Raw genomic sequence first — 24007 nt, 5'->3', positions numbered from 1 at the left:
CAAAACACCTTCACTTCTTTCCCCGGCTCAATGGACTTGTTTGGTGTAAGGCAGCTGAAAGAAGATTCGCCCAAGTCCTCACATCTCCAGATAAAAGAGTATGGCTTGTTTGTGGGATTAATAACACCAAATTCCCTGAGAGATAATAATGCGGTCATTATTCGTGTTATGCAATAATAAATCACCCGTCTGTATCCTGCTTAGATATAGTACACAGAATGTATACTGTTAGGAACAAGTGACAATGTAGACTGGAGAAATGGATACTGAAATTTCAGCTGTCACATAGGTAAAAGACATTGAAAATATTATAAAACAAAACAGTTTTTATTTATTAGCATTTTTCAACACTACCGTATACTTGTAAGTATGATCAAATACATGCTAACTACAGTATATGTATATTTATAAATATATATAATTTAAGTGTATAAAATATAGGATAGTATATAGAAATATTCATTATATGCATATTATATTCGCTTGCAATATAAACAACATGATTTCAATCAAAGTCAGAACTATTTAATGAAATGATTTACCTCCGGACAATCATGCCAATACCCACTGAGGTGAACTCTATAACCCTGGTATTGGGGTCCACAGTGAGGGGACTGTGGGGCTCAGGGTTCCGTCTGTTTCCAGTGAGGTAGTCCGAATCCTTTAGGTGGAAATGACAGTATGGCAGCAAACTGCGACCACTTACTGTGATCACTGGACTCTGCTGATCCTTCAGATTAGCGATGCTACAAATTAAAAATCTAAAGTTTAGAACTGAGCAAAAAGTCATAATCAGTAAATAAATTCACCTCTGAGAGTCTGACCTGCAGATCAAACTGGCCTTAAACTCAGCTACTTCCAGAGGGGAGAACCGGATGTGGAAAGTTTGACTGGCTCCTGGGCTGATAAACCCTACGTCAGATTCAACACTGAAGGGAGGAAGCTCTGGGTCTCCTAGCAGTAGAGAAGACACACTCTGCAGAGAGCTCGCTGGTCTTTCTGGTGTCCTACTCCCTTGAGCCAAACGGGAAGTCCTACCTGATCCGTCAAATATATTAATACAGTTTTTTTCTTATTTGATTACTTGCATCAAATGAAAATGTAAAACATACTTCTGTGGTACATCAGACCACAAACATTTTAAGGCTGTAGGTTTACCTCCATGTTCAAAGCATGCAGTCTTTCCATATGTCTCCATCAGAACCTGCCAGGAATACTCCAGTTTAACACTGCCTTTGTTCTCCATCTGGAGGCTAAAAAAACATAATATGAATTATGAAAAACTTGAAAATTCAACATGCAAAATTAATTTCTAAGCAAATATTGTATGAGTGTATTTAAACTTACTGAAAGACTCTGGTCTGGTACAGCATCGTGTCTTTGAAACGGATGGGTCCAGTATCACAGTGGTATTTGGCGTAATCACATGTGGCACTAACTATCAGCTCCATCTCTCTTGAGGAGTTCTCCACCACAGAGTGAGGAGGCTCCGGGTCTGTCGCTACCACCTAATCACAGTGACAAGATTATATGTTTCAATTTAACACCTTTAATATCTTAAAATGTGATTCATCGAATAATGCTTCAAATGAACAACTAGTATTCAACCAGAGTTTTTTTTAGATAATGGCAGCCCTTTTCTATAGCAATTGCAACTTTATATTTCACACTTGATATTTAATATCTAACACTTCACAGTATATCTCTCAGTTGTGACTTCATAGAGTATCTTCCAATTGTGAATTCATATGTAATAACTGCCACATCATATCTCCCAATTGCTACTATATACCGAACAATTACCATGTTATTTTTCTTCATATCTAATTACAACCCCTTACGAAAGGAAAATATATTTACCAATATATTTCTTAAAATATATTGTGATATATTGTAATATATTATTTTCCCTTTTTATTTTCTAATATTTTATATATTTGAATACATTTAATAATATATTGATGATACAAATATTATATAATATATTGCAAAACATACAAATGATTGCCGCTTTTTAATATATTTCAATATATTGGAAAAAATAAATATATATAAGAATATATGCCTAATATATTAAATGATATTTTCCAATATACTGCAATATATTTTTGTTTCATAAGGGACTGCTAATCCTGTGACTTTTTTATTTTACAATCTGACTTTATATCTTAAACTAAAAAATCAAATTAATGAAGTATCTCCAGTAAACAGATCATCTCTAGCACTGATTCTACGAAACGCACCTTGCGTTTGGTTGGTTGTCGTGGTGACTTTTCTACATCCATCCATTTAACAGTCCTATGACAGTCATCCCAGTCTGGGACCTGGTCTACAGGCTGCTGAAAGGTAATACTGCTGAGTTTACATTTTATTGTTTGTGCGTTCAGCACAATGGGCTCCTCTGAGCAGAAGTTCACGGTCACAACTTTGGAGCAATCAGCGTGCAAGTGACCAACTTGTGGAGAAAAGCTCAGCTGTGGGCCACAGGGAAGCCATTCGAAGCGTAGCACCTTGGAGCTGCTTGGGTTTGTCATGGTGAAAGTTTCTTGGTAAGTGCGGCCCACGTGACAGTCTCCAAAATTCAGAAGGTCAGAGACACCTGAGGAAAGAATTAAGATGGGATAGTTACCGTAATTACCAACAGTGGGTACTGAAGCCAAAACTATACATTCGATAAATGGTACAAATTTTATTTTAATCATGCTTTAGACATGATTAGCAAAAATCACAATATTAACTTGGATTTACTTTCAATGCTGTCCTGCTGAACTTTGCTGCCAATGTTGTCCAGGATGATGATATCATGGTAACCCTCACCCACAAGCTGCACCACTGTCTGATCATACTGGTTATCCTTTACCATTAACTTCAAGCAGGCCTCAAACTTCTGAGCCACCTTTGGATGAAACCCAACCTGGAATTCTGCTTGTTGTCCAGCCATGAGGTTCAGGGAGGCTACATGCACTAGTTGTGTCTCTGAAGAGGATCAAAAGTGCAGTTATGTCACATACATTTGATTTTAATATGTTTCTGTTGCATATCTCATGCTAATGTTCTCTTTATTTCAATTTCCTGCTTATGGTTGTCTGCCTCAAGCTAAATGTTTATACACAAGTCATAGAAGAAATAGCACTTTGTTCCTTCTCCTACACTACAGCACTCCGTAAAAAGTAATAACCCCCAAAGCTTGAAATGACTTTATTAAATTTTAAAACATTCATATAATTTATTATACGACATTCTAGAATATATGATTCTGATTGGTCAATGGCTGCATTCTTTGCTCAAACATGACCACTTGACATCAATATACCAATCATTGCATTTTGTAATAAAACAGCCTCTAATTGATCTCTTTAACCTATAAACAATGACACCCAGTCTAATGAAGGTCCAAAACAATCTGCTACTGTTTGTGTTACTAGCTTCATAGCTCATTTGAAAAGCAAATCGAAACAGCATTTTGCAGAAATGAATGTCTATGCAGACTCTTCATTTGTGTTTATGGCTTGCCTTCTCTGGGATTGCTTTCTATTTGTGAGGAGGCCAGTCTGCAAACAGTTCCAGGAGCAGCTTTTAGAGCGAAAACATCCAGGTGACACTGTAGTACAATGCTAACCTGCAAATACAAGGAAAGAATGGATTACTACAATAAAACTGAAAGTCTGAGAAACAGAAACTTAGCTGAAAACTACTGATCTTACTTGTGCAGGCACATTGCCATTGTTCTTGATCACTAATGGAAGAGTCTGCCTCCGTCCCACCAATAAGCGCTTAAACTGCAGCACTGGCTGACCTCGATTAGTCCTCTGAATAGGTCTCAGAACTGTGATGAAGGGCAAATTGCCTTCACCCATTAGATCAAACACCAGAGCTTTGGGTTTGGTGGCAGAAGCTTGACTGGGTTATAAAACAGAATGGGTAAAGCCTCGACAAAATATCAACAACCATCTAAACAGTTTAAACCTGCATTGAAAACAGTTACCTTGCAGTCCCTTTCAGAAGTGCCTCAAACACAGCATGATATGTGTGCATAGTCAAAGGAGAAAAGGTGATGGTGGCAAAAGCATGAGAGTGGCTGGGGATACACAACTTTGTAGGGGTCACCTCAAAAACCTCTGCATTGTGCGTTGTCGTCTTAAAAAAAACAGAAACAGAAATGTTAGGCAAAGAGACAGTTAAGCAACAATTAATGGTTACAATATTTCAAAACATATACAATTGCTATACATTTTTTACAAATTCAGCAGAATAACATGTATAGTGGAAGAACCACCTCTCACATACACACCTTGGCAGTTTTGATCACCAGGCTGAGTTCACAGGACACTTTTCCTGGATTGGTCAGCCGGAACTGGGCTTTGGCTGAATGACCCACCAGTACATTGTTGAAGACAAACTTGTTCTCGTCCTGTACATAGATGCCCATACTGTCCCGGTATTGCTCACACTGTAGCATGCTACTGTTCTTACAGATTCGGTGCTCCTCAAAGATAGAAGCAATGTCTGTACTCGCTATTCCTGTGAACAATACAGTGATCAATTTTACACTATAATTCATACTAGTGTAATAAACGTTATTTTTAAGCAGCAAGCCATTAATTAAAGACTTCATGAGCCCAGAGGCAGAGCTAGACCATGGGGCCCACTGAGCCTAGAGGTGGAGCTGCACCATAGGACCTACTGAGCCCTGGGGTGCACCCACAACACCAAAGGGCCCACTAAACCCAGAGGCATGCACCAAAAGGTGGATAATGGTGGGTAGAGTTCAATGTAATAAAAATAACTGATGGCTTATATAAAATAAAAAATATTAAAAAGTTATTTTAGCATTTCAAGACCCGAATACGAATCCTTACACATTGAGGACGTATTGTATAAATTAAGGTTAAATAAATTACATAAAATTGGTACCACCCTTCAATAAAGAGGACAATTTATGCCATTAGGGAGATATCAAAATATTCAACTCTTATGAACCATCAAAGAATGAAAAAAAGAAAGAAAAATACTTCATAGAACATTATATAGAATCATTCATAGTCACAAACCTGGCATACAAACTTCTGCTATTAGCTTGTATGGAATCCCGTCAGGGTTGTCAGAGGGGTCTCTGTCAGTGAGGTCTATAGCTAGACATTCCTCCCAACTGCCTACATGCTCTGCCTTGCAATCCACAGTAACCACTTGTTGGGCTCCAGGTACCAGAACCCCAAAACACGGAGACAATGAAAAAATACCACATGTCAAATGTATCTGTAAAAAAAACATATCCAAATTATTTATAATATATTACATTTTAGTTAGTTACTGTACATTCTATAAAGAACTGTAAATAAAGAAATACTTTTCCTACCTGTGTTGATATGCCAGTCTCATTCTGCACAGTGTGTCGTAATTCACTGGCACTGGGTGGTTTTGTAGCATAACTGTCTTTTGAAGGCTTCTTACTTCCCAAGCTTAAAAGAGAATTGAAAAAAAAAAAAAATATATATATATATATATATATATATATATGTATTTTATATATAGTAGTCAATATATGAAGTGGATCAAAAACGTTAATCAAGTTGTCTTAAGACAAGAATGCATTTTAGTTTTAAGTAGAAAATTATGTAGAAATTAAAAAAAAGATCATTTAAAGTCATTGTTGTGCAAAGCATCAAACGGAGATTACAAAAAGGTTCAGCAAGAAATATTTTTTTTGATAAAATGTATTACATATACTCTTTTGGACCATGTGTGTAAATTATGACAGAACTGTCATAATTTAGTTGGGTGAACTATAACTTCAATCATTTATTTTCTTAACTTTATTATTATTACTATGGAAATATTAGATTATTTCTTTAATGAAATGATACTCTACCTACTGGCGGTTTTAGTTTATTATTTAGTGGTAAATGTTTTAATGATTAAGTCATCGAGTCATTTATTCATTCGTTTGATTAGTTCAAATGGCTGATTCATTCAGGAGTGAAGTAAATGGTTCTTTATGAATGGATCAATGAATCATTAGGCTTGTTCGACTTGAAGCGGATCATCACCATCAGATCGATCGGTGTGTGACATCAAAGAACCGCGAGAGTGCATACGGCTACTCGTGCTTTTGAATCGCCCTTGCGGTACTTTGATGTCATACACTGATCGGTCTACGCAGTGCCACTTCAAAGCCAATGCATATGCTAGTGGTTCAACATGTCAAATGGTTCACCCAAAACGTGGAAATGAAAAAATGCTGTGGTGGTGCTCGGAGATGAACAGTTCTGATTTGTCTTTATCTTCTGATTGGCAAAACTGAGCAAAACAGACAACATTGTGTCTAAAATAACACAATATTAACTTCTTAATGAACTGTTGTATAAGATGAGTATCACATTTTCACTCGTGTGATCTTGGACTTAGCCTACAGCTCGTGTGATATTTCTTAGTGATGTAAATATGAGAGAAAATTTCAAACAGGGGCATTTTGCCCCATATCTTGAATTTAAGGGATATTCTCTAGGCTCAATCACGCAGTAAGTTGTTGCCCTGCCTCATATTAGTCATCAATCGACTGTATGAAAGGGCAGATGGTCCACATACAGTAGGTCTGGGGCGGGGCAAGTGCGTCAAATGCGTTAATAATTTTAACTATCTATTATCTAATTAACATGTTAAATTACCAGCCCTAATATATATATATATATATATATATATATATATATATATATATATATATATATATATATATATATATATATATATATATGTTTTTATTAGGGGTTCGAGCACGCAGTAGTGAAATTCTACTGTAATAATTTTGTTATAATTAATTAATTACTTTTTTTTACATTAATTATATTTTTACAATAGACATACCCTCTCCTCTGTGCAGGAACTGGGGCGTTTTTACACATCCTAATGGTGAAACGCATCTCAAAACTGCCTCTGTTCTCCACAATGAGAGTCTGTTTCTTGCGAGAGCCATACACCAGTGGGCCAAAGTTGATATCATTAGAGGGATTGACACTGTATTTGGAGAAAAGAGCCTGGACGGACACTTTGATTGGTATAGTGTTAATGGTCTCGCCACCATCTAAACTGGGCTCAATAACCTGGGGAAAACACAACACAACTTATTATTTTCGTCTCTGATGACAGCAGAACTACAATAAAAAATACTGCATGATAAAGAGTCTATTAAGTGGTAAGATTAAAAGACCTGACAGCGAAGGATTGGGCTATCTCTGATGGACATCTCCTGGTTGTGGTGATAAATAATCTGGACAGCACTGGGCTTATTGTTGGGGCGTAATGAGCCTTTCTGAGGAGTGATGGAGAACACTGAGTTCAGATCTGGCATTCCTGGCTCTGTGGCCACTAGAGTAAACCTGTAAGTGAAAAATTATTAACAAAAGGAAGGAGAAGAAATGTTCAAGACATCTTTGATGTTTAATAGAAAATATCTATTTATGATATCTATCGATAATTATCTATATACTGTAGTAACTTACTTAAAGGCTATGTCATATTTGCCTTTGTTTTCCAATTTAATAGACCGCTTGACCTCTTCTGATACTTTGATTGTTCCGAAGTCTACTGAACCATCAGAATCTACAACAAAAGCAAAAACAGCATCAAATGAATAAAGGGAATTTGTATTGGTCACTGCGTTTCACAGAACAAAGAAAGTCATACAGGTTTAGAACAAAATGACGGTGAGTAAATGAAAACTGAATTTTTATTTTAGGATGAACTATTTAACTGTCTATTTCTGGCTGGAAAATGATGTGATGGTGTGAAGAGGCAATGAGCTGTACCTTCTGGAATGGTTATGTCCAATGCAATATCGTAGGCCTCTGCTATAATCTGAATGTTCTCTGAATGTTGAACAATGCCAAGAATGTTCTCCACATCTGACACCTGGTAAACATAAATGTCTAATCAGACACATGCAGACAAACTAATTCATGCCAGTACATGTACACAAATTATGATTACATTTACTATTTATCTGCATTAAACATCTTCACATTTGTAAACACTGATAATGATTCAATTACAAATACTTGTTTTTAATTCGGCAGTACCTCTAAACAAATGGCCCTCTTCAGTTTGACAGGGTTCTTGGCTATAAAATACATGTGCAGCCTGAAGTCAGAATGAGGCATTATGATGCCTTTGTTCTGAGAAACGCTGAATTCATCCCCAAGAATCTCCAGACCCCTCAGCCTCCAAGCAGCTGGCATAAGGGTGTTATTGCGCAGACATAAACTCTGGGTTTCTTTTCTGCAGACAAAATATGAAATATTTATGAAAAGGATTTTTTCACCCATTATACATCTGATTAATTATAACAATTAACAAAAAATCAGTATATGTTGACGTGAGTGTAATACAGTAGACCTGTATGGTGGAGTTTTTTCAAACTGGAGCAGCTTGCGGTCTAGCTCCAGTTCAGGCCTGACTCCTATACAGGACAGACGGAAGACAACAGGCTCTGGGTTCCCCTTGATGCAGCACACCAAACTGTCCTCTATACGTTTAGGGGTATTTGGGTATGCCCACACCATCAGTAGCTGCCAGGAGGAAAGCAAACATTAATGACAATGGAGTTTGTTTCTGCATTTTTGGGTTTTAAACTGAGTTAAATGAGACTGAGTCTGAAGATGGTACAAAGGTGGCTAAAAAAGAAAGGTTTCAGTGTGTACAACTTTAAAACACAAGACAAAGAAGGAATATGTCCACAAACACACTGAAATTAAAGCTCCAATAAATGATTGCATTATTTCAACCAGACGGTCTTCATAAGGCACATCATAGTTAACCACAAAGGTGGGTAACAAATTTAAGAAATGGCTAGTTAGATTGTTTAGAGCAAATACAGATTAGTTACTATTTTTATTCACAAGCAAATGGTTTCCAGCTCAAACAATCCCAAAATTACATTGTGCATATAAATAAATTTGCTTACTTTTCGCTCATTGGGTTCCAGTGTCATATTTGGAGGGTCAAGAAGGAAAGTGGTGGCCTTGGTGTCATGTTGAAAGCAAAAAAGGATCTCTGCCTCCATTTTAGAAGTATTGTGAATTACAAACTTGTCCATGTTCTCGGGATATTTTGCTTCTTTATACCTGCATCAAGATAACATCATTAATATTACTAAGACCAAATCTATTATAGAATAACTTTAATAGAAAAGCACTGGTGAGACACTCAATAATGACAAAAGAGCTCATTTAGCACAGAGAACAACAGGCCAGCACCTGTCCCTGGTCTTTCCACATAGCAGCGGTCCAAACTCATACAGCTCTGACTGGATAATGTAAGTCTTTTGAAGTCCACTCTCAGGCCGCAGACTCTTTTTGCAGCGTGCAAACACAATTCTAATACATAAACACACAGACACTATGTAGTACATGTCCAAGGACAATGATAACTACTGTATATTTCTCTACTGAAATCTTACTCAACTCACTTGGGGTCTCTGCTTATAGATGGGTAAGCACAAATTCCTCTACAGAATAGCTGATAACATCGCTTAGTCCCCATCACCTCAAAGCTGAAAGTCTGATCAAAATTTCCAAGAACAGAAGAGTAAAACCTGATCCTTAGAGTGATGGCTCCATTTGATGGTACAATCCAGCGGAAACTAGTGAGTCTGTTAAAGAACAGCAGATTTCAAGGTTTCAGTGAAATGGTTCTATTTCTTTATGATTGTACATGAGGTTTATATGTGTGAGGGACCTCCTTACCCCTGGATGTACTCTGGGTTAGGTTCCTCAGAAGGTACACTCTGGCCAGGATTAGATGTGTTAGTAATCGTCATGCCCTCCTGCAGGAAGACAAGTAAACTGCTTTTTAATAAGATATTTCCATGTTAAAACTAAGATTACATTCTGTATAAATCACTTAAATACCTTATATATGTACAAGAGAATTTCTTAAAGGCTTTGATACCTTAATGATTTCCGATCTCAGGTCTACTTCTTTCTTCTCTGGCAGATCCTCAAAAGACATGGGCATCAAAAAAGTAAAAGAGCTGTTGGAGAGCTGTGTGTTGGGCACTGATCTTGTCTTAGGGTATGGGACTATGGAGAATATTATAGGTGGTGGAATGGGTGGACCTTTAGGTCCTAACCCTAACCCATCCAAAACCTGTGAGAAAAACATTTAAAAGATTTACTTGATATTCTATGGATACAAACTTTGAACAACAAAGAACTGTTCCATCATAAAGGGGAACCAAATTACTATACTGTACCTCCTCATGGGAGGGTAGTTTCATGCTACTGATGATCTTGAATCCATCCAGTTGTTCCTTCTCTTTTATAGACAGCCAGATGTAGGGGATAGGCTGTGGAACCACTATCTTTTCCAAAACCTCGGCACCATCAGCTGACACTTGGGTCTGACTGGGAGCTGGAGACTTCATATCTGCAGCCTCCACTTTCAGCTTTTCCTTCTCAGCTTTTTCCTTCTCTCGTTCCTTCTTGCTCTTCTTGGCAGAGGGAGGAGGACAGTTCGTTATGTCTGCAGTCTCTTGGGCTTCGGCAGCCATGGGCTGCAATAAGAGAGTCTGTGTTCGGTCCCAGAACTGAAGAACGTGTTGGAGTTCTGGCTGATTCTGTTCGTACAGATGGAATCGGGCCAGTAGCTGTCTGTCACTCTCACTGGACTGTTAAAGAACAACAACAAAATATAGTTTTCAAAACAGATTTCTGATGGAATGTTCTGGAGTCTTCTGATTGTAAGCATACACACTCAAACCTACCATTTCTTGTTGTAGGTCCTCAGAAAGTGGCAGGGGGTCTTCATGTTTTGGTTTTGTATCCCAGTCCTCACTAGGTGTCATCTCCTCTTCTCTTAAACTCTCAAGCTCCTGTTGTCTTATCTCTTCTTGTTCTTGCTCAAACTTGTCCTGTTCTCTAAAGTAATCCACAAATTCAATTTCACAAACTCATTCTTACCTACAGTTTTTTTTTTCTTTAAATAAAATTGAGTGAGTGAGTGAGAAGAACGTAATATATAAATATTTTCTGTCATTACTAAAACTTAAGAAAACCTGTATTCTCATTTAAATCTAATTTATAGGATACACTTCAAGAAATCTTTTTAATTTATTCTTATTTTGAAGATAAATAAAATAAACAAAATAAAATAAGAAGCAAAGATATATACTGTATAGTCTTAAGATATTAAATTGTGTTTTTAGAGAATACATCCTGAAATAAACATATTTGTCTTATCCTGTTTGTAAGTTACTTTTTCTTGTTTTAAGCATAAATCAAACATAAATCTAAATTTAAACCTGGGAAAAATTATCTGAAAAGCAGCCTGAATAACTTTTTTTTTTAATTGACTCAAGTTAATGTATCAGGGTGCATGTATCTTCTGGAATATGATATTATAATCAATAAAAATAAAAATCAGTGTAAAAATCGCTGGCGCCGATACAGGATGGCTGCCTCCGTGACGAGCTCCGCATATGTTTTTGTGTTTTTGTTAGTTTGTCCTGTCTTTAGTTATATTCCTGCCATCAGTTTCACCAGGGAAGAACTGCTGAACATTCGGCAGAACGCACCACAAGATGTTTTTCCGGATTTCAATTATTCAGATGTTTTAGTGAACGTTGTTATCGGAGGAGCGGCGGCGCTGATCAAACGCTTCAGGACGCGCAGACGGGGGAAGCGAGCGGGAGCGGTCGTCAGACTCAGGAAGCGCGGATTTCGAACGCCGTTGCCTAGCATCCATCTGGCAAATCTCCGCTCTCTACCCAACAAAACGGACGAACTCCTTCTGCTCTCTCGGACAAATAAGGATTTCACACACTCTGCTGCTCTGTGTTTCACGGAAACCTGGCTGAATGACACCATACCGGACAGCGCGCTCCATCTGCCGGGATTTCAGCTGTTTAGAGCGGATCGTGAATCAGAATCCACTGGGAAATCGCGCGGCGGTGGGACATGCTTTTACATCAATGAACGGTGGTGTACAGATGTAACTGTGTTAAAGAAGACGTGCTGCTCAAATCTCGAAACACTCTTCATTAACTGCAAGCCGTTCTATTCGCCGCGGGAGTTTCACTCGTTCATTCTGGTCAGTGTTTACATCCATCCCCAAGCGCATGTGAGCTCAGCTTTACAGAAACTCGCTGATCAGATCACAGAGACAGAACAACAACACCCTGACTCTGTTTTAATCATTCTCGGGGACTTTAATAAAGCCAATCTGTCCCGTGAACTGCCAAAATACAGACAGCATGTTACATGTCCCACAAGAGACAGTAATATATTGGATCACTGTTACACCGCAATAAAGGATGCATTTCACTCTGTTCCACGAGCAGCTTTGGGACGTTCTGATCACCTTCTGGTTCATCTTATACCGTCCTACAGGCAGAAACTAAAATCAGCTAAACCTGTATCAAGGACTGTAAAAAGATGGACTAATGAAGCAGAGCAGGATTTACAATCTTGTTTTGACCTCACTGATTGGAGTGTTTTTGAAGCTGCTGCCACCGATCTGGATGAACTCACAGAGACCGTAACATCATATATCAGTTTCTGTGAGGATATGTGTATTCCTACAAAGACTCAACTAATTTACAATAATGACAAACCGTGGTTCACTGCAAAACTCAGACAGCTCCGTCAGGCCAAAGAAGATGCTTACGTGAAGGGGGACAATGTCTTGTATAAACAGGCTAAATACACATTGGAAAAGGAGATCAAAGTGGCAAAGAGGAATTATTCTGAAAAAATAAGGACTCAGTTCACTTCCAACGACTCCGCATCAGTGTGGAAAAGTCTAAAGAAGATCACCAATTACAAGACACCACCCCCCAGCACCGTAGAGAATCAACGACTGGCAGACGATCTGAACGAGTTTTACTGCAGGTTTGAAAGAACACCCATCACCTGCCCTGAACGCCTCCCCACAAAAACATTCACACCCTTCACAACTCCTGCAACCAGCCCTGAATGCCTCTCCAAACTACCGTTCACACCATTAACAGCTCCTGCAACCCATCCTGAACACCTCTCCAATCAAGCACTCTCACCATTCTCACCTCCTGCATCCCCCCTCTCCCCCACACCTGCAATTCAGATCAGCGAGGATGCGGTGCGCCAGGTCTTCCGGAAGCAGAAAAGGAAAAAAGCACCAGGCCCAGATTGTGTTACACCAGCCTGTCTGAAATCCTGTGCTGACCAGCTGGCCCCCATCTTCACACAGATCTTCAACAGATCGCTGGAGCTGTGCGAAGTCCCTTCATGCCTCAAACGTTCCACCATCATCCCCATCCCTAAGAAACCCAAAATTACAGGACTAAATGACTACAGGCCTGTGGCTCTAACGTCTGTAGTCATGAAGTCATTTGAAAAACTGGTGCTGGCCCACCTGAAGGACATCACTGGACCCTTGCTGGATCCTCTTCAGTTTGCCTACAGAGCAAACAGGTCTGTGGACGATGCAGTAAACATTGGACTGCATTATGTTCTGCAACACCTAGACAGACCGGGGACTTATGTGAGGATCCTGTTTGTGGACTTCAGCTCGGCCTTCAACACGATCATCCCAAACCTCCTCCTGCCCAAACTAAATCAGCTCTCCGTGCCCACCTCCATCTGTCAGTGGATCAACAGCTTCCTGACAGACAGGCAGCAGCTAGTGAGGCTGGGAAAATACACATCCAGCACCCGTACAATCAGCACCGGAGCTCCCCAGGGCTGCGTTCTCTCCCCACTGCTCTTCTCCCTGTACACTAATGATTGCACATCTAAGGACCCCTCTGTCAAGCTCCTGAAGTTTGCAGATGACACCACACTCATCGGCCTCATTCAGGACGGTGACGAGTCTGCTTACAGACAGGAGGTAAAAGAGCTGGCTGTCTGGTGCAGTCTCAACAACCTGGAGCTTAACACCCTCAAAACAGTGGAGATGATCGTGGACTTCAGGAGAAACCCCCCTGCACTCCCCCCACTCACCATCATGAACAGCCCTGTGACTGCAGTGGAGTCATTCAGGTTCCTGGGTACCACCATCTCTCAGGACCTGAAGTGGGACATTCACATTGACTCCATCGTAAAAAAGGCCCAGCAGAGGTTGTACTTTCTCCGCCAGCTGAGGAAGTTAAACCTGCCACAGGAGCTGCTGAAACAGTTCTACTCCACCATCATTGAATCCATCCTCTGCACTTCAGTAACTGTCTGGTTCAGCTCAGCTTCTAAATCTGACCTCAGAAGACTACAGAGGGTAGTCCGGACTGCTGAGCGAATCATCGGTTCAACTCTCCCATCTATTCAAGAACTGTACTTATCCAGAGTGAGAAAAAGGGCTGTCAAAATCACTCTGGACCCCTCACATCCAGCACACTCCCTCTTTGAACTGTTGCCATCTGGTCGACGCTACAGAGCACTGAGCACTAGAACGACCAGACATAGGACCAGTTTCTTCCCTCAGGCAATCCATCTTATGAACAGCTGACAATAATGGCGAACACACTACACTTTATATTTATATACACACACACTTTATTTATCTAACACACATACTTAGTATACACTTAAATTTTGCACACAATATATATGTACATACATAACTTCACTTTGTAATATACCTGCCTACAATTGTCATTTGTATATTGTCATTCACTGTCTACATATTTGTATTTTTTATTCTTTTATTATGTGTTTTATGTTCTGTCGCTGTCATTCTGTTGTACTGCGGAGCTTCTGTCACGAAAACAAATTCCTCGTATGTGTAAACATACCTGGCAATAAAGCTCATTCTGATTCTGATTCTGATTCTGAATATAAGAAGAATCTTGAATTTGTATCAGAACAGTGTAGAGCACCTTAGCTTGAAGACACTGTAGCTGTTAAACAGGTTAATAACATAAATATGGCGACGGTTGTCGAAGGCTTTCAGGATGATCTGGAGCGTTTTACTTGGTGAGTGGCAGTACACTGTCTCCAATCCGTCAATCACAACACCACAGTAACAGTCGCTAAGCTGTGGCACGGGGGCAAGCAGGACAAAATTACTATATGTCTGCATATCCTGTGATTGACACAAATTATCAACCATATATCGTATATGTATAGGATATACAAAAAATGTACACACCTGCAGTCTCTCTGACAGGATCTCTACCAACACATCATCAGGCAGTAGGCAGCTAATCAGCTCCAGCTCTTCATTTTGACTGCCACTCACACTCAGACGTCTGTGTACCTGACCGTCTGTCTGCAACACACACATACATTTGAAATATTTATTTATACCCATTCTTACATGACACGTACAAACAAGACACAGTACCATACAGTACAGATCCATATGTTACACCATATGTTTGGTTTTACGACAGTATCTTATTGTATTTACTATGTACACACTTCTTTCCTTTTCAATTAGCATTTCTGTATTCCAGTAAAAATGACTGTGATATAGTGTGCGTTTATGTATTGATGTGTATATGTATGTTTATGTATGTTTGTGTATGGTCCTCTATAAATCATCAAAATGCTAATTTGGTGCTCAAGAAAAAAATAAAAATAAATAAATATATATATATATATATATATATATATATATATATATAATATATATATATATATATATATATATATTAGAAGAAACTAGTGGTGGGCATAGATCAATTTTTTGAATCTAGATTAATCTCACTGTAATCTTGGAATTAATCTAGATTAATCTAGATTAAAATGACTCATTTGAATTCTGCCAAAGGCATTCAGAATATGTGTGCTACGCAAATAAAATAATGTCTAAAAGGAAGTCTTTTAGAACGGGTTTCTCAAGCCAGTTTAGACCAGCATTAGACCAGGGGCTCATCTCCTGTTTCCAAAATGCATCACAAAGTGCTTGAGAAAGCTGTAAACTAATTCCACATTGCACAAGGTGCAAACAACCTTACGCCTGTTACACACATACTCCGTCTGCAGTGCGTATGTGTTTCATATTTTTTTTACGCACCCATGTTAACGGATTCCAGCGTTCAGGTGGTAGCAGTCCATCAGTGCATTCCAGAAGTGTTGCGTCTGCAGCAGTGCAGCGATCGTTTACGTACTGAGTAGCGGACTGCAAACGCGTCCAGTGTGAAAGCACAATGAGTATGAGTCATACGAAACGCACGCGGACTGCATACGCACTGCAGGTGGAGTATTGGTGAAACATGCGTGCGTCTTGCCGAGGTTTCCATTGGGAAGCTTCTTAAAAAAAAATAAAAAATTCCCTGAATCAAACCGGCGGCTTCAGCTGCATCCATGTTAGCACGTCACGTTTGATCTGGTAATTTCACAGTAGGTATACACAGGTTCAAAAACTGTTTCTCGCCCACTACAGTGCAATTCGGTTAGGTATACATCCGCGCTAAAATATCAAGGTGAAAGTCATTATAGCTCGCCTAATATAGACCCAGCTCTCAACCTAACTTTGAGAATAGATTAACGGCTATATTTTTTTTATCGCCCGATAAGAGTCTCACGTTAATGCAGCACGCTAACGCCGATAACGTCCCACCACTAGAAGAAACATTCGATTTTTACCTAAAACAAGTAAACTAATATCTTATATAATGCTGCCTCTCAAGTAATTATATAGTTTTAATTATGTTTTGATTAGTTTTACTAGACAACAATAATTAAATACTATTCAGTCTAAATGTGTTCCTATGATATGTAGGTGACAAAGTGAAAAGAAATATTGTGTGTTACCAGTGAAGCAGTGCGACCGGAGCTGTTATTCTTCTGTGATTGCCCTGTGATGTTTGTTTTATTTCGGGTTGAGGCAGATGACGGGGGGACTTTAGGATCACTGGGCAGGCTGCCTTCAGCTGTGTGTTTGGCAACTGCCTCAACACTAAGAACACCAGCACCCTGACCAACGTTGGGCATCATATCTGCTGCCGCCTCATCCACTTCCTTCTGAGCATGCACCACAGCAACCTTGGCACATTGTTCCTTTGCCCTCAGGGCTGCAGAGCTGTTCCCTGATGCCACGGCTTCCTGCACCACCTCATCTACACTGAGACATGCTGCTCCATAGTGCTTAGCCAGAGTAACAGCTGTCCTTGTTTTACCTGCACATAGATACTTACATCTGCATCAGAGCAAACTTTCCAACAGGACAAATAGCATACATGGGTAAATCTCTAAAATAAAATCTTACCTGACAAAGGGGCACCATAAACAACGATGGCAATGCCCCGGCGATTTAGGGCAGCCTTGCCTTCTGGTGAAAGATCAATGCCCATATGATGAGCAACAACTCTAGAAACAGGGTCATGTTCCAGATCCCCCACTGCAGTGCCAGCACTGATGTTGTCTTTAGCCTGTCCTGTGAGGGGAAGAAATATGTTCTCTCTTTTATGTGTAATAATGTACTGAATCATAATACCAATCTCATTAAGAATGCAAATGCATTTAAATTACTGTTGCCCTAGGCTGAATCATACCTTTACCACTGAGTGTTTCACCCTCAGAGAGTGCAGCTGTCTCCCCCTTGTCTTCATCTTCGAGACCCTCCACGGAATCTTAAAAATAGGTTAGAACTATAAGATAAAAATTCACAAAAAATTCTGCCAAAAGGCAAAAACTGTGATCATGTGCCAAGGCAGATGTGTTTTAGTCTTATAAACAATTTTGCATCAATCCTAAATTATAACCATCTCTGTTGCTGTATACGGTACCCTGCTTGGGTTCCTGAGAGCTCTGCTCTTTGTAGAAGTCCAACAGTTCTGGGGGCAGAGTCTCGCCAGGAGCACGGGGGGGTAGAAGTAACATGTTTTGGGCATCGTATCCTTTTAACATTCGCAAGATCTAAGAAGCAGATCAAAAAGACTTATTGGAAGAGGATGAATATACGATGGGAATGACACATATTTGAAGGTCATTGTTGAAAAATAAGATTCACTGGAAGAACTGAAAATCTCTATTTTGAACCTATTAAGCTCACCTCTTCCTCTTCTAGGTACTGCTTGTCGAAGTCCAGAGAGTAAAACTCTATTGGGAAGGGGCAAGGGTTGTGGACAACCACCTCAGACACCTTCCCTTCTGAGTAGGGCAGGATGGACCCAAAATCTAGTTCTAAGGAGGAAAACTCCAGCTGAGACTCTTCTCCCTGACCTTGGGCCAGCAGCAGGATCTTCTGAGTGCTCTGAGCCACGGTCATCACTAGCCTCTGAATGTATGCCCTCTGAAGAACACACATCAGAAGGAAAACAACCAGGCCTTTGAATACAGATACACAGCTGGCTGCAGATCGACTGCAGGCAAAACAATATAGGGGAATTATTTATAACTCAATCATGTTACTCTGACTCCCAATAGAACTACAGACTGTCCTCATCCTACTTACGGAATCAAATTCAGAACGGTGCTGATTTGTCTAAGTATTTTATTTATAGAAAATCTAAAGTGTATAAAGACTTACAAAATACAGCTAGATTTAACTAGAACTTAGACATCAGAAAGTCCCATTCATAATTATTTCACTAGCATTCAACAGTTTGGGATTGGGAAGAAGTCTCTTATTCTCACCAAGTCTGAATTTATTTGATCAAAAATAATACTAATAAATACTGATGCATTTTAAAATAACTGTTAGCCATTTTAAAATATAGGTTATATTGAACATTTGTACTGTTTGTAAATTATTCCTGTAATGGCAAAGCTGAATTTTACTCCAGTCTTCAGTGTCTAATGATACTTTTGAAATCATTATTATATGCTGATTGGGTGCTCAAGAAACATTTCCAATTATTATCCATATTAAAAACAGTTGTGCTGTTTCAAATTTGGAGGAAATACTTTTTAAGGATTCTTTGATGAATAGAACATATTTTTATTTTATTTATTTGAGAAATTTTGGAACATATAAATGTTTTAATTTATCTGAATAAAAGTACTAATGTCTTTGAATTTTTTTTTTTTTAATCTGTAATGTACATGTAAGATTAGTGACTGTTTAACCGTAGCTAGTGTCTGTGTTTCTTTACCCCCTCTGCTGGGCTGAATTTGACCTGCACGTTGGTTCTGTCACCAGGATAAAGCGTGCCATCTGAGGGCAATAACTCAAAGACAACTGGAGGAGGCCGCTGTTTCAGCTGAGCCTGTCTTCTGAGGTACAGAGGGATGTGCTTGTCAATCTGATCACACAACCAAAGAGACAACATCTGGGATAAATTCCCATTCAATTCAATCACAACAAAACTAGACATGTTATCAGAGGAAAAACCCCAACAGCAGCGCTGAAGTATCCTCATACCACAGTCTGATCTAAAAAAAAAACTGATTAGCAGCAACAAACACGCCACAAAGATGAATGAATCTCATCACTGTGACCAACACCCATTTATATTAAGCAGATACATATATAATTAATTTCTAAACTAACTCAGCTTATTAATGATGCAAATAAGTCTCAGAGTCAACATGAACTAACAAACTAACTTTCTTAATACATGATCATAATCTTACAGCGAATGATTCATCACTTATTCCGAAAACAAAAATGACTCTGGCAATTTGTTTGTATGTTCTGTACAAGGCTTGTACCTTCTTTGGTCGTTCTTCCTGTCTGATGCTCCACTCACAGGGCACTGGCCCGTCATTGTGCAGCTGGACTGTGATCACCTGACACAGGCCGCACTGGATGGTGTCGAACTGCAGTGTGTCTGTTGACACCGTGAGAGATGGCATGGTGACCTCCGCACATAAACGCACCTGCACTTGAGGCCCCTTAGTCACCTGTCAATCACACAGAAGTGAATGACTCAGCAACTTTACTAAATCAAGTAGCAATAAGCTATAATGTAGAGCACAAATAGCAGTGAGTGGCTTCAAGAAGATACTGTTTATACTGTACAAACAATGCAAACTAGGTATTATTAATTCTGTAATAATTCACTGACAAAATGCTGCAATTTAGAATTTTTCTGATTTCATATTTTTTAATATGATATAATCAACATTATGAGTTGAATTTTAAGATGTCAGAATTTTGCTTACATTTGTTAAAATACCTAGAAGTTTTGCAGAATCTTATCAAGTACAAGTCTGTGTGAGGTTTGTGAATGTGTGAATGTTTATGATGATGGATGTTTGCAGTCTCAAAAGGCCCAAAAAGTCAATATTTCATCTTCATCCCGCATTTCTTTGCTTGTCTCAGATATTTAATGTCGTTTTCATCCAAACCTGTATGGGCATAACTGCATCGATCTTTCCCAGATTGGCCCCATGGGCATCAAACTTCAACTCAAACGTCTCCGTCTCACAGAAGGGCAAATTCTGCACCCTGTCCAATTCTGTACTAAACCCTGAGCAGAATACAAATGAATACCAATGCAGTGAATAAAGTTATGCAGAATTAAATTTCAAATGATTCATTCTGGAATAACAACAGTAAGAGAAGAAGCTCAACTTGACATCGAACCACAAGCTTCGTAAACAATCTAAACACATCCCAGAGATTGACACTTATTTAAACAAGATCTGTTGCTGAAATCGATGTTTTAATTCTACTGACCATTCTGTGGAAAAGACCAACCTGTGCCTGCCAATGAGCTCCTGTCAGCTCTGAAAGATACAGCAACTGGACAAGTGTTGGTTATTTTGACGATGTGGGTCACGATGCTGCCAAAGTTGACATAGCCAAAGTCCAGCGTGTACTCGGGCAAGCTTAACCTAAAGAGAAGATCCATCAGACACGCGCTTTGTTCGCTTGCAAAACTGAGAGGTTTCTACATGAATGGACTTACTTGCACAGCTTCTTGAGCCAGTTGTTCGTGGACCCAGATCCTCTTTGATCTGTGAGTTGGTGTTGTTTCTGTACAGCCATGGCATTTTCCTTTACAAGGAGTCGTTCTAACTCCATCTGAAGCAGGGCATCATACTATGGCATACATATATATTATAGTACACACAAAAATGTATATTCAAAGCTGCAGTAATGGTTATTCTCAATGTAATGGGATGTATTAAATCAAGCTACAAAGACGAAGACATAACATGCAATTATCACAAACACAGACTCACAGTAGGAATGTAGTCTTCTTCAGGTGGCATCTCCTCCTTTACTGTGAACAGCCTGCTCAACACCCCCTCCCTTGAGTTTTCACTTTCCACTGAGTCTTTTGCCTCTTTTAGCAAAGCACCATATATCTCCTCATCTAGCCAGGAAACAGAAACATTGAATAGCTTCTTCTCACATGCCTTATTCAGAAAAGACTTAGTTTGAGATATGAGTACTACAACAGTCATGTATTTTAGTTCAAATCATAATTTTCTATTTAATCTGAGTCTACTCACTGCTTGCTATTACTGATTCAACTATCTCTTTTTATGAAAGTGAAAGTGACAGTGAAAGGCCTTGTAGTCAAGTATTGACCTTATAATGTAAAAATATCTCTTGAGCAACAAAGCCTGCAATTTCTTCGCTCTTTACTACAAACTGCCTGTGTTAGAAGGGAAAGAATCCGATCAATAGGTAATCAGAAAGCAACACAGTATCCCTCCCCTAAGTAATAGTTGCACCATTTGCCACAAGACCTCGGTTCCCACTGAGAGCCAAACTACTTGTTTCTGAGATAAACATCACTCCTTCAGGCTGGCTGCAGATCAGAGAGGAAAATGGATTTGAACAGTTCTAGCGCAGAGTGTGAGCTAGTTCAAGGTCAAGACCATTATGTCTGTCTGCATTCTGGCACAGTGCAACTGTGTTTGATTAAAGGTTAGGTGAGCCAGGAACGAAGGACTGGACTCCTTTCAAGTGTATTTGATGAGAGTGAAAGTTGGATCATATTCAACGATTTAAAACATCCTGTCTGGAATTCTCAATGTGTTCAACAATGTTGTGAAGAGCCGTTGGCCTCAAAATGGCTAATTCATTTATACGGTTTGATTAATTAGATCATATGAAGATGTATGATGTCTGACTTGGCCAATCACTTAACGGCTATCATTTTTTGTAAGATTAAACTCTTACACAAATTCCTTTTGATCTTGAAGTTGGGATCAACCAAGTGAAAATGAACCAAAAAGCACAGAAGAGTCTTGAGATGTGTTCAGGTAAAAAAAGCCATCAGAATGTTTTAGAAATAGCCGATATTCTATTCCATTGCTAATGTAAACGCTTGCTTATAAACCTAGTTTCTTCTGATTGGTTCACTGCTGTGAAAATGGAAAATGAGTAGCTGTGCTGCGTGTCAAAAGTTGAACTTCTTAAAAACACATCTCAATACTTGATGCAGATGCAAAAAGACTGTGAGACAAGGTGCAAAGACGTCTGTCTTGCAAATGTTTACACCCGAAAATAATTAAAAAGCAGTGCAAGTGCAAGCAAAAACACATTTTGTGTGAACATTCCCCAAGAGCACACCTGTCCTCAACAAGCTATGCAATTTGAGGTATAATTAATGTTTACAGCACAAAGTTTAATACTTGATTCAGATCTCTACATACACTACCAAAAGTCTGGAATTGATACATAGTTTTCAGTAAGACAGTAATATTGCGAAATATTACTATTAAAAAATAATAAATTACTGTTTTCTATTTTAACATTTTTTAAATGTCATTTTTCCTTTGATGGCAAAGATGAATTTTCAGCAGCTATTACCTTCTGCTCAATAATCACTTCTCATTATTAAAACTTCAGGAGTTCACACTTACATATAATAAACAGAGTAAAGGTTATGTGTATATGGCGTACTGTCTGAGGGGAGGGCTCCGAGATCGGAATTTTGGCCCGAACCCAAAAATAACCATACCCCCCCAAACCCCCCACCCACCTCCACCCCGCTGTGTATATATACACCTCTTATCTTTGTTAATTAGGTTCACTATCTGAATGTGCTCCTCCCGAACTGTGTTAATAAAACATCATATGTTATAAATGTTTGTGCTGCCTGTGAAAACTGTGGACAGAACTTACTCAGGTCTCTAGGCAGGTCCAGACATAGTCGAGGGAAAATACCCTCTCCTCTTACAGTAATGTTCTCGGCCTCATAGAAGGCCACTTGCAACTGAAAGGTCTTGTGAAAGACTTCTGGGATCCCTGGGAGGTAATAAACACTGAGACTCATTTCTGCATACGGCTCTAGGTGACCCTTCAAAAGAAACACAACCATGACACTTGATGCCACAAATTTGATACGTAATGATTTAAAGTCATCAGTTTATTAAAACATGAAGAACATATCACCTTGCTGGGGACGATGAGAGGCTGACCAGGCAAGGGTTGCTCTGCAAAGAGTCCTTGCTCGCCAGTTAGAGTAGAGAAATCAAAGCCAACTTTCCCTGTGTTTTTCAAAGTGATCTGTGCTTCAGCCACATGGTCAAACAACTGTGATTATAGGAAACAAAACAGAATGAAATTTTCCATTTATACATACAGTATCACTGCTGAAAGGATCCTATTATTGTGAAAGTGTGTAGTTACCTGTAAACCAAAGTCAATATCGTTTGTGTCCAGCATATATGAAACAAAGGAAGCCTGACCCTTGAGTGTGATCTCATAGGTGGGCCCTCCTTCCACCTCACACAATGCCAACACATGCGTGCTGATGTCAGCGTGGCCAAGAAACGAGAATGTCACCAGCTTGGTGTCACCAGGCTGTAGTTCCCCATACAGTGATGAGATATCAAACACCTACGAAATAGATGAGGATGCAATAATCATATTGCATGAAAAAGAGGCAATTCAACCTTTACAATACATCATACGTTTAGAGAATATTGCTCCATGCGAAAGCTGAAAAATTCTCCCTCCTCAGGCATCATCTGGATGTAAGAAGGAAACAAGGCATATCTGAATCTAATCACTGTGCCACATCCTGTCAACTGAGTTAACTTCTTTTGACCAACTTCTGAAGGCAGCGTAGGTGTATCCTGTAATATCCCACTATATCCTCTGCATTTGATTCTGAGACAGTTGAGTTAAAAAATAAAAATGGTGTCTGAAATTTGCAGTTAGTGGTCAGTTTGTATGTTTTTGACTGCCT

General features: G+C 39.2%; 1 protein-coding gene across 1 annotated transcript in view; it reads right to left on the bottom strand.

The window, feature by feature from the left end:
* Window positions 1-24007, bottom strand: part of hydin (HYDIN axonemal central pair apparatus protein) — a 70627-nt gene that overhangs the window by 7623 nt on the left and 38997 nt on the right. The window contains exons 25-66 of the mRNA XM_052582955.1: window positions 23446-23655; window positions 23209-23349; window positions 22939-23113; window positions 21042-21175; window positions 20765-20898; window positions 20554-20690; window positions 20202-20323; window positions 19563-19754; window positions 19004-19153; window positions 17962-18201; window positions 17696-17825; window positions 17462-17539; window positions 17176-17343; window positions 16722-17086; window positions 15112-15231; window positions 14840-14997; window positions 10757-10910; window positions 10247-10660; window positions 9943-10140; window positions 9738-9817; window positions 9461-9643; window positions 9249-9368; window positions 8957-9116; window positions 8389-8561; window positions 8073-8271; window positions 7803-7905; window positions 7497-7596; window positions 7205-7373; window positions 6862-7097; window positions 5357-5459; window positions 5052-5256; window positions 4292-4521; window positions 3986-4137; window positions 3705-3900; window positions 3514-3619; window positions 2749-2976; window positions 2244-2599; window positions 1348-1508; window positions 1159-1253; window positions 825-1038; window positions 543-746; window positions 9-135 (exon numbers count right to left, since the gene is read on the bottom strand). Coding sequence (XP_052438915.1) covers window positions 9-135; window positions 543-746; window positions 825-1038; window positions 1159-1253; window positions 1348-1508; window positions 2244-2599; window positions 2749-2976; window positions 3514-3619; window positions 3705-3900; window positions 3986-4137; window positions 4292-4521; window positions 5052-5256; window positions 5357-5459; window positions 6862-7097; window positions 7205-7373; window positions 7497-7596; window positions 7803-7905; window positions 8073-8271; window positions 8389-8561; window positions 8957-9116; window positions 9249-9368; window positions 9461-9643; window positions 9738-9817; window positions 9943-10140; window positions 10247-10660; window positions 10757-10910; window positions 14840-14997; window positions 15112-15231; window positions 16722-17086; window positions 17176-17343; window positions 17462-17539; window positions 17696-17825; window positions 17962-18201; window positions 19004-19153; window positions 19563-19754; window positions 20202-20323; window positions 20554-20690; window positions 20765-20898; window positions 21042-21175; window positions 22939-23113; window positions 23209-23349; window positions 23446-23655 — 7320 coding nt within the window. The remainder of the gene's footprint in view (window positions 1-8; window positions 136-542; window positions 747-824; window positions 1039-1158; window positions 1254-1347; window positions 1509-2243; window positions 2600-2748; window positions 2977-3513; window positions 3620-3704; window positions 3901-3985; window positions 4138-4291; window positions 4522-5051; window positions 5257-5356; window positions 5460-6861; window positions 7098-7204; window positions 7374-7496; window positions 7597-7802; window positions 7906-8072; window positions 8272-8388; window positions 8562-8956; window positions 9117-9248; window positions 9369-9460; window positions 9644-9737; window positions 9818-9942; window positions 10141-10246; window positions 10661-10756; window positions 10911-14839; window positions 14998-15111; window positions 15232-16721; window positions 17087-17175; window positions 17344-17461; window positions 17540-17695; window positions 17826-17961; window positions 18202-19003; window positions 19154-19562; window positions 19755-20201; window positions 20324-20553; window positions 20691-20764; window positions 20899-21041; window positions 21176-22938; window positions 23114-23208; window positions 23350-23445; window positions 23656-24007) is intronic.

This window comes from Carassius gibelio, chromosome B18 (genome assembly GCF_023724105.1).
Source record: "Carassius gibelio isolate Cgi1373 ecotype wild population from Czech Republic chromosome B18, carGib1.2-hapl.c, whole genome shotgun sequence".
Taxonomy (NCBI): domain Eukaryota; kingdom Metazoa; phylum Chordata; class Actinopteri; order Cypriniformes; family Cyprinidae; genus Carassius; species Carassius gibelio.
This window is presented reverse-complemented; position numbering and strand designations above follow the sequence as displayed.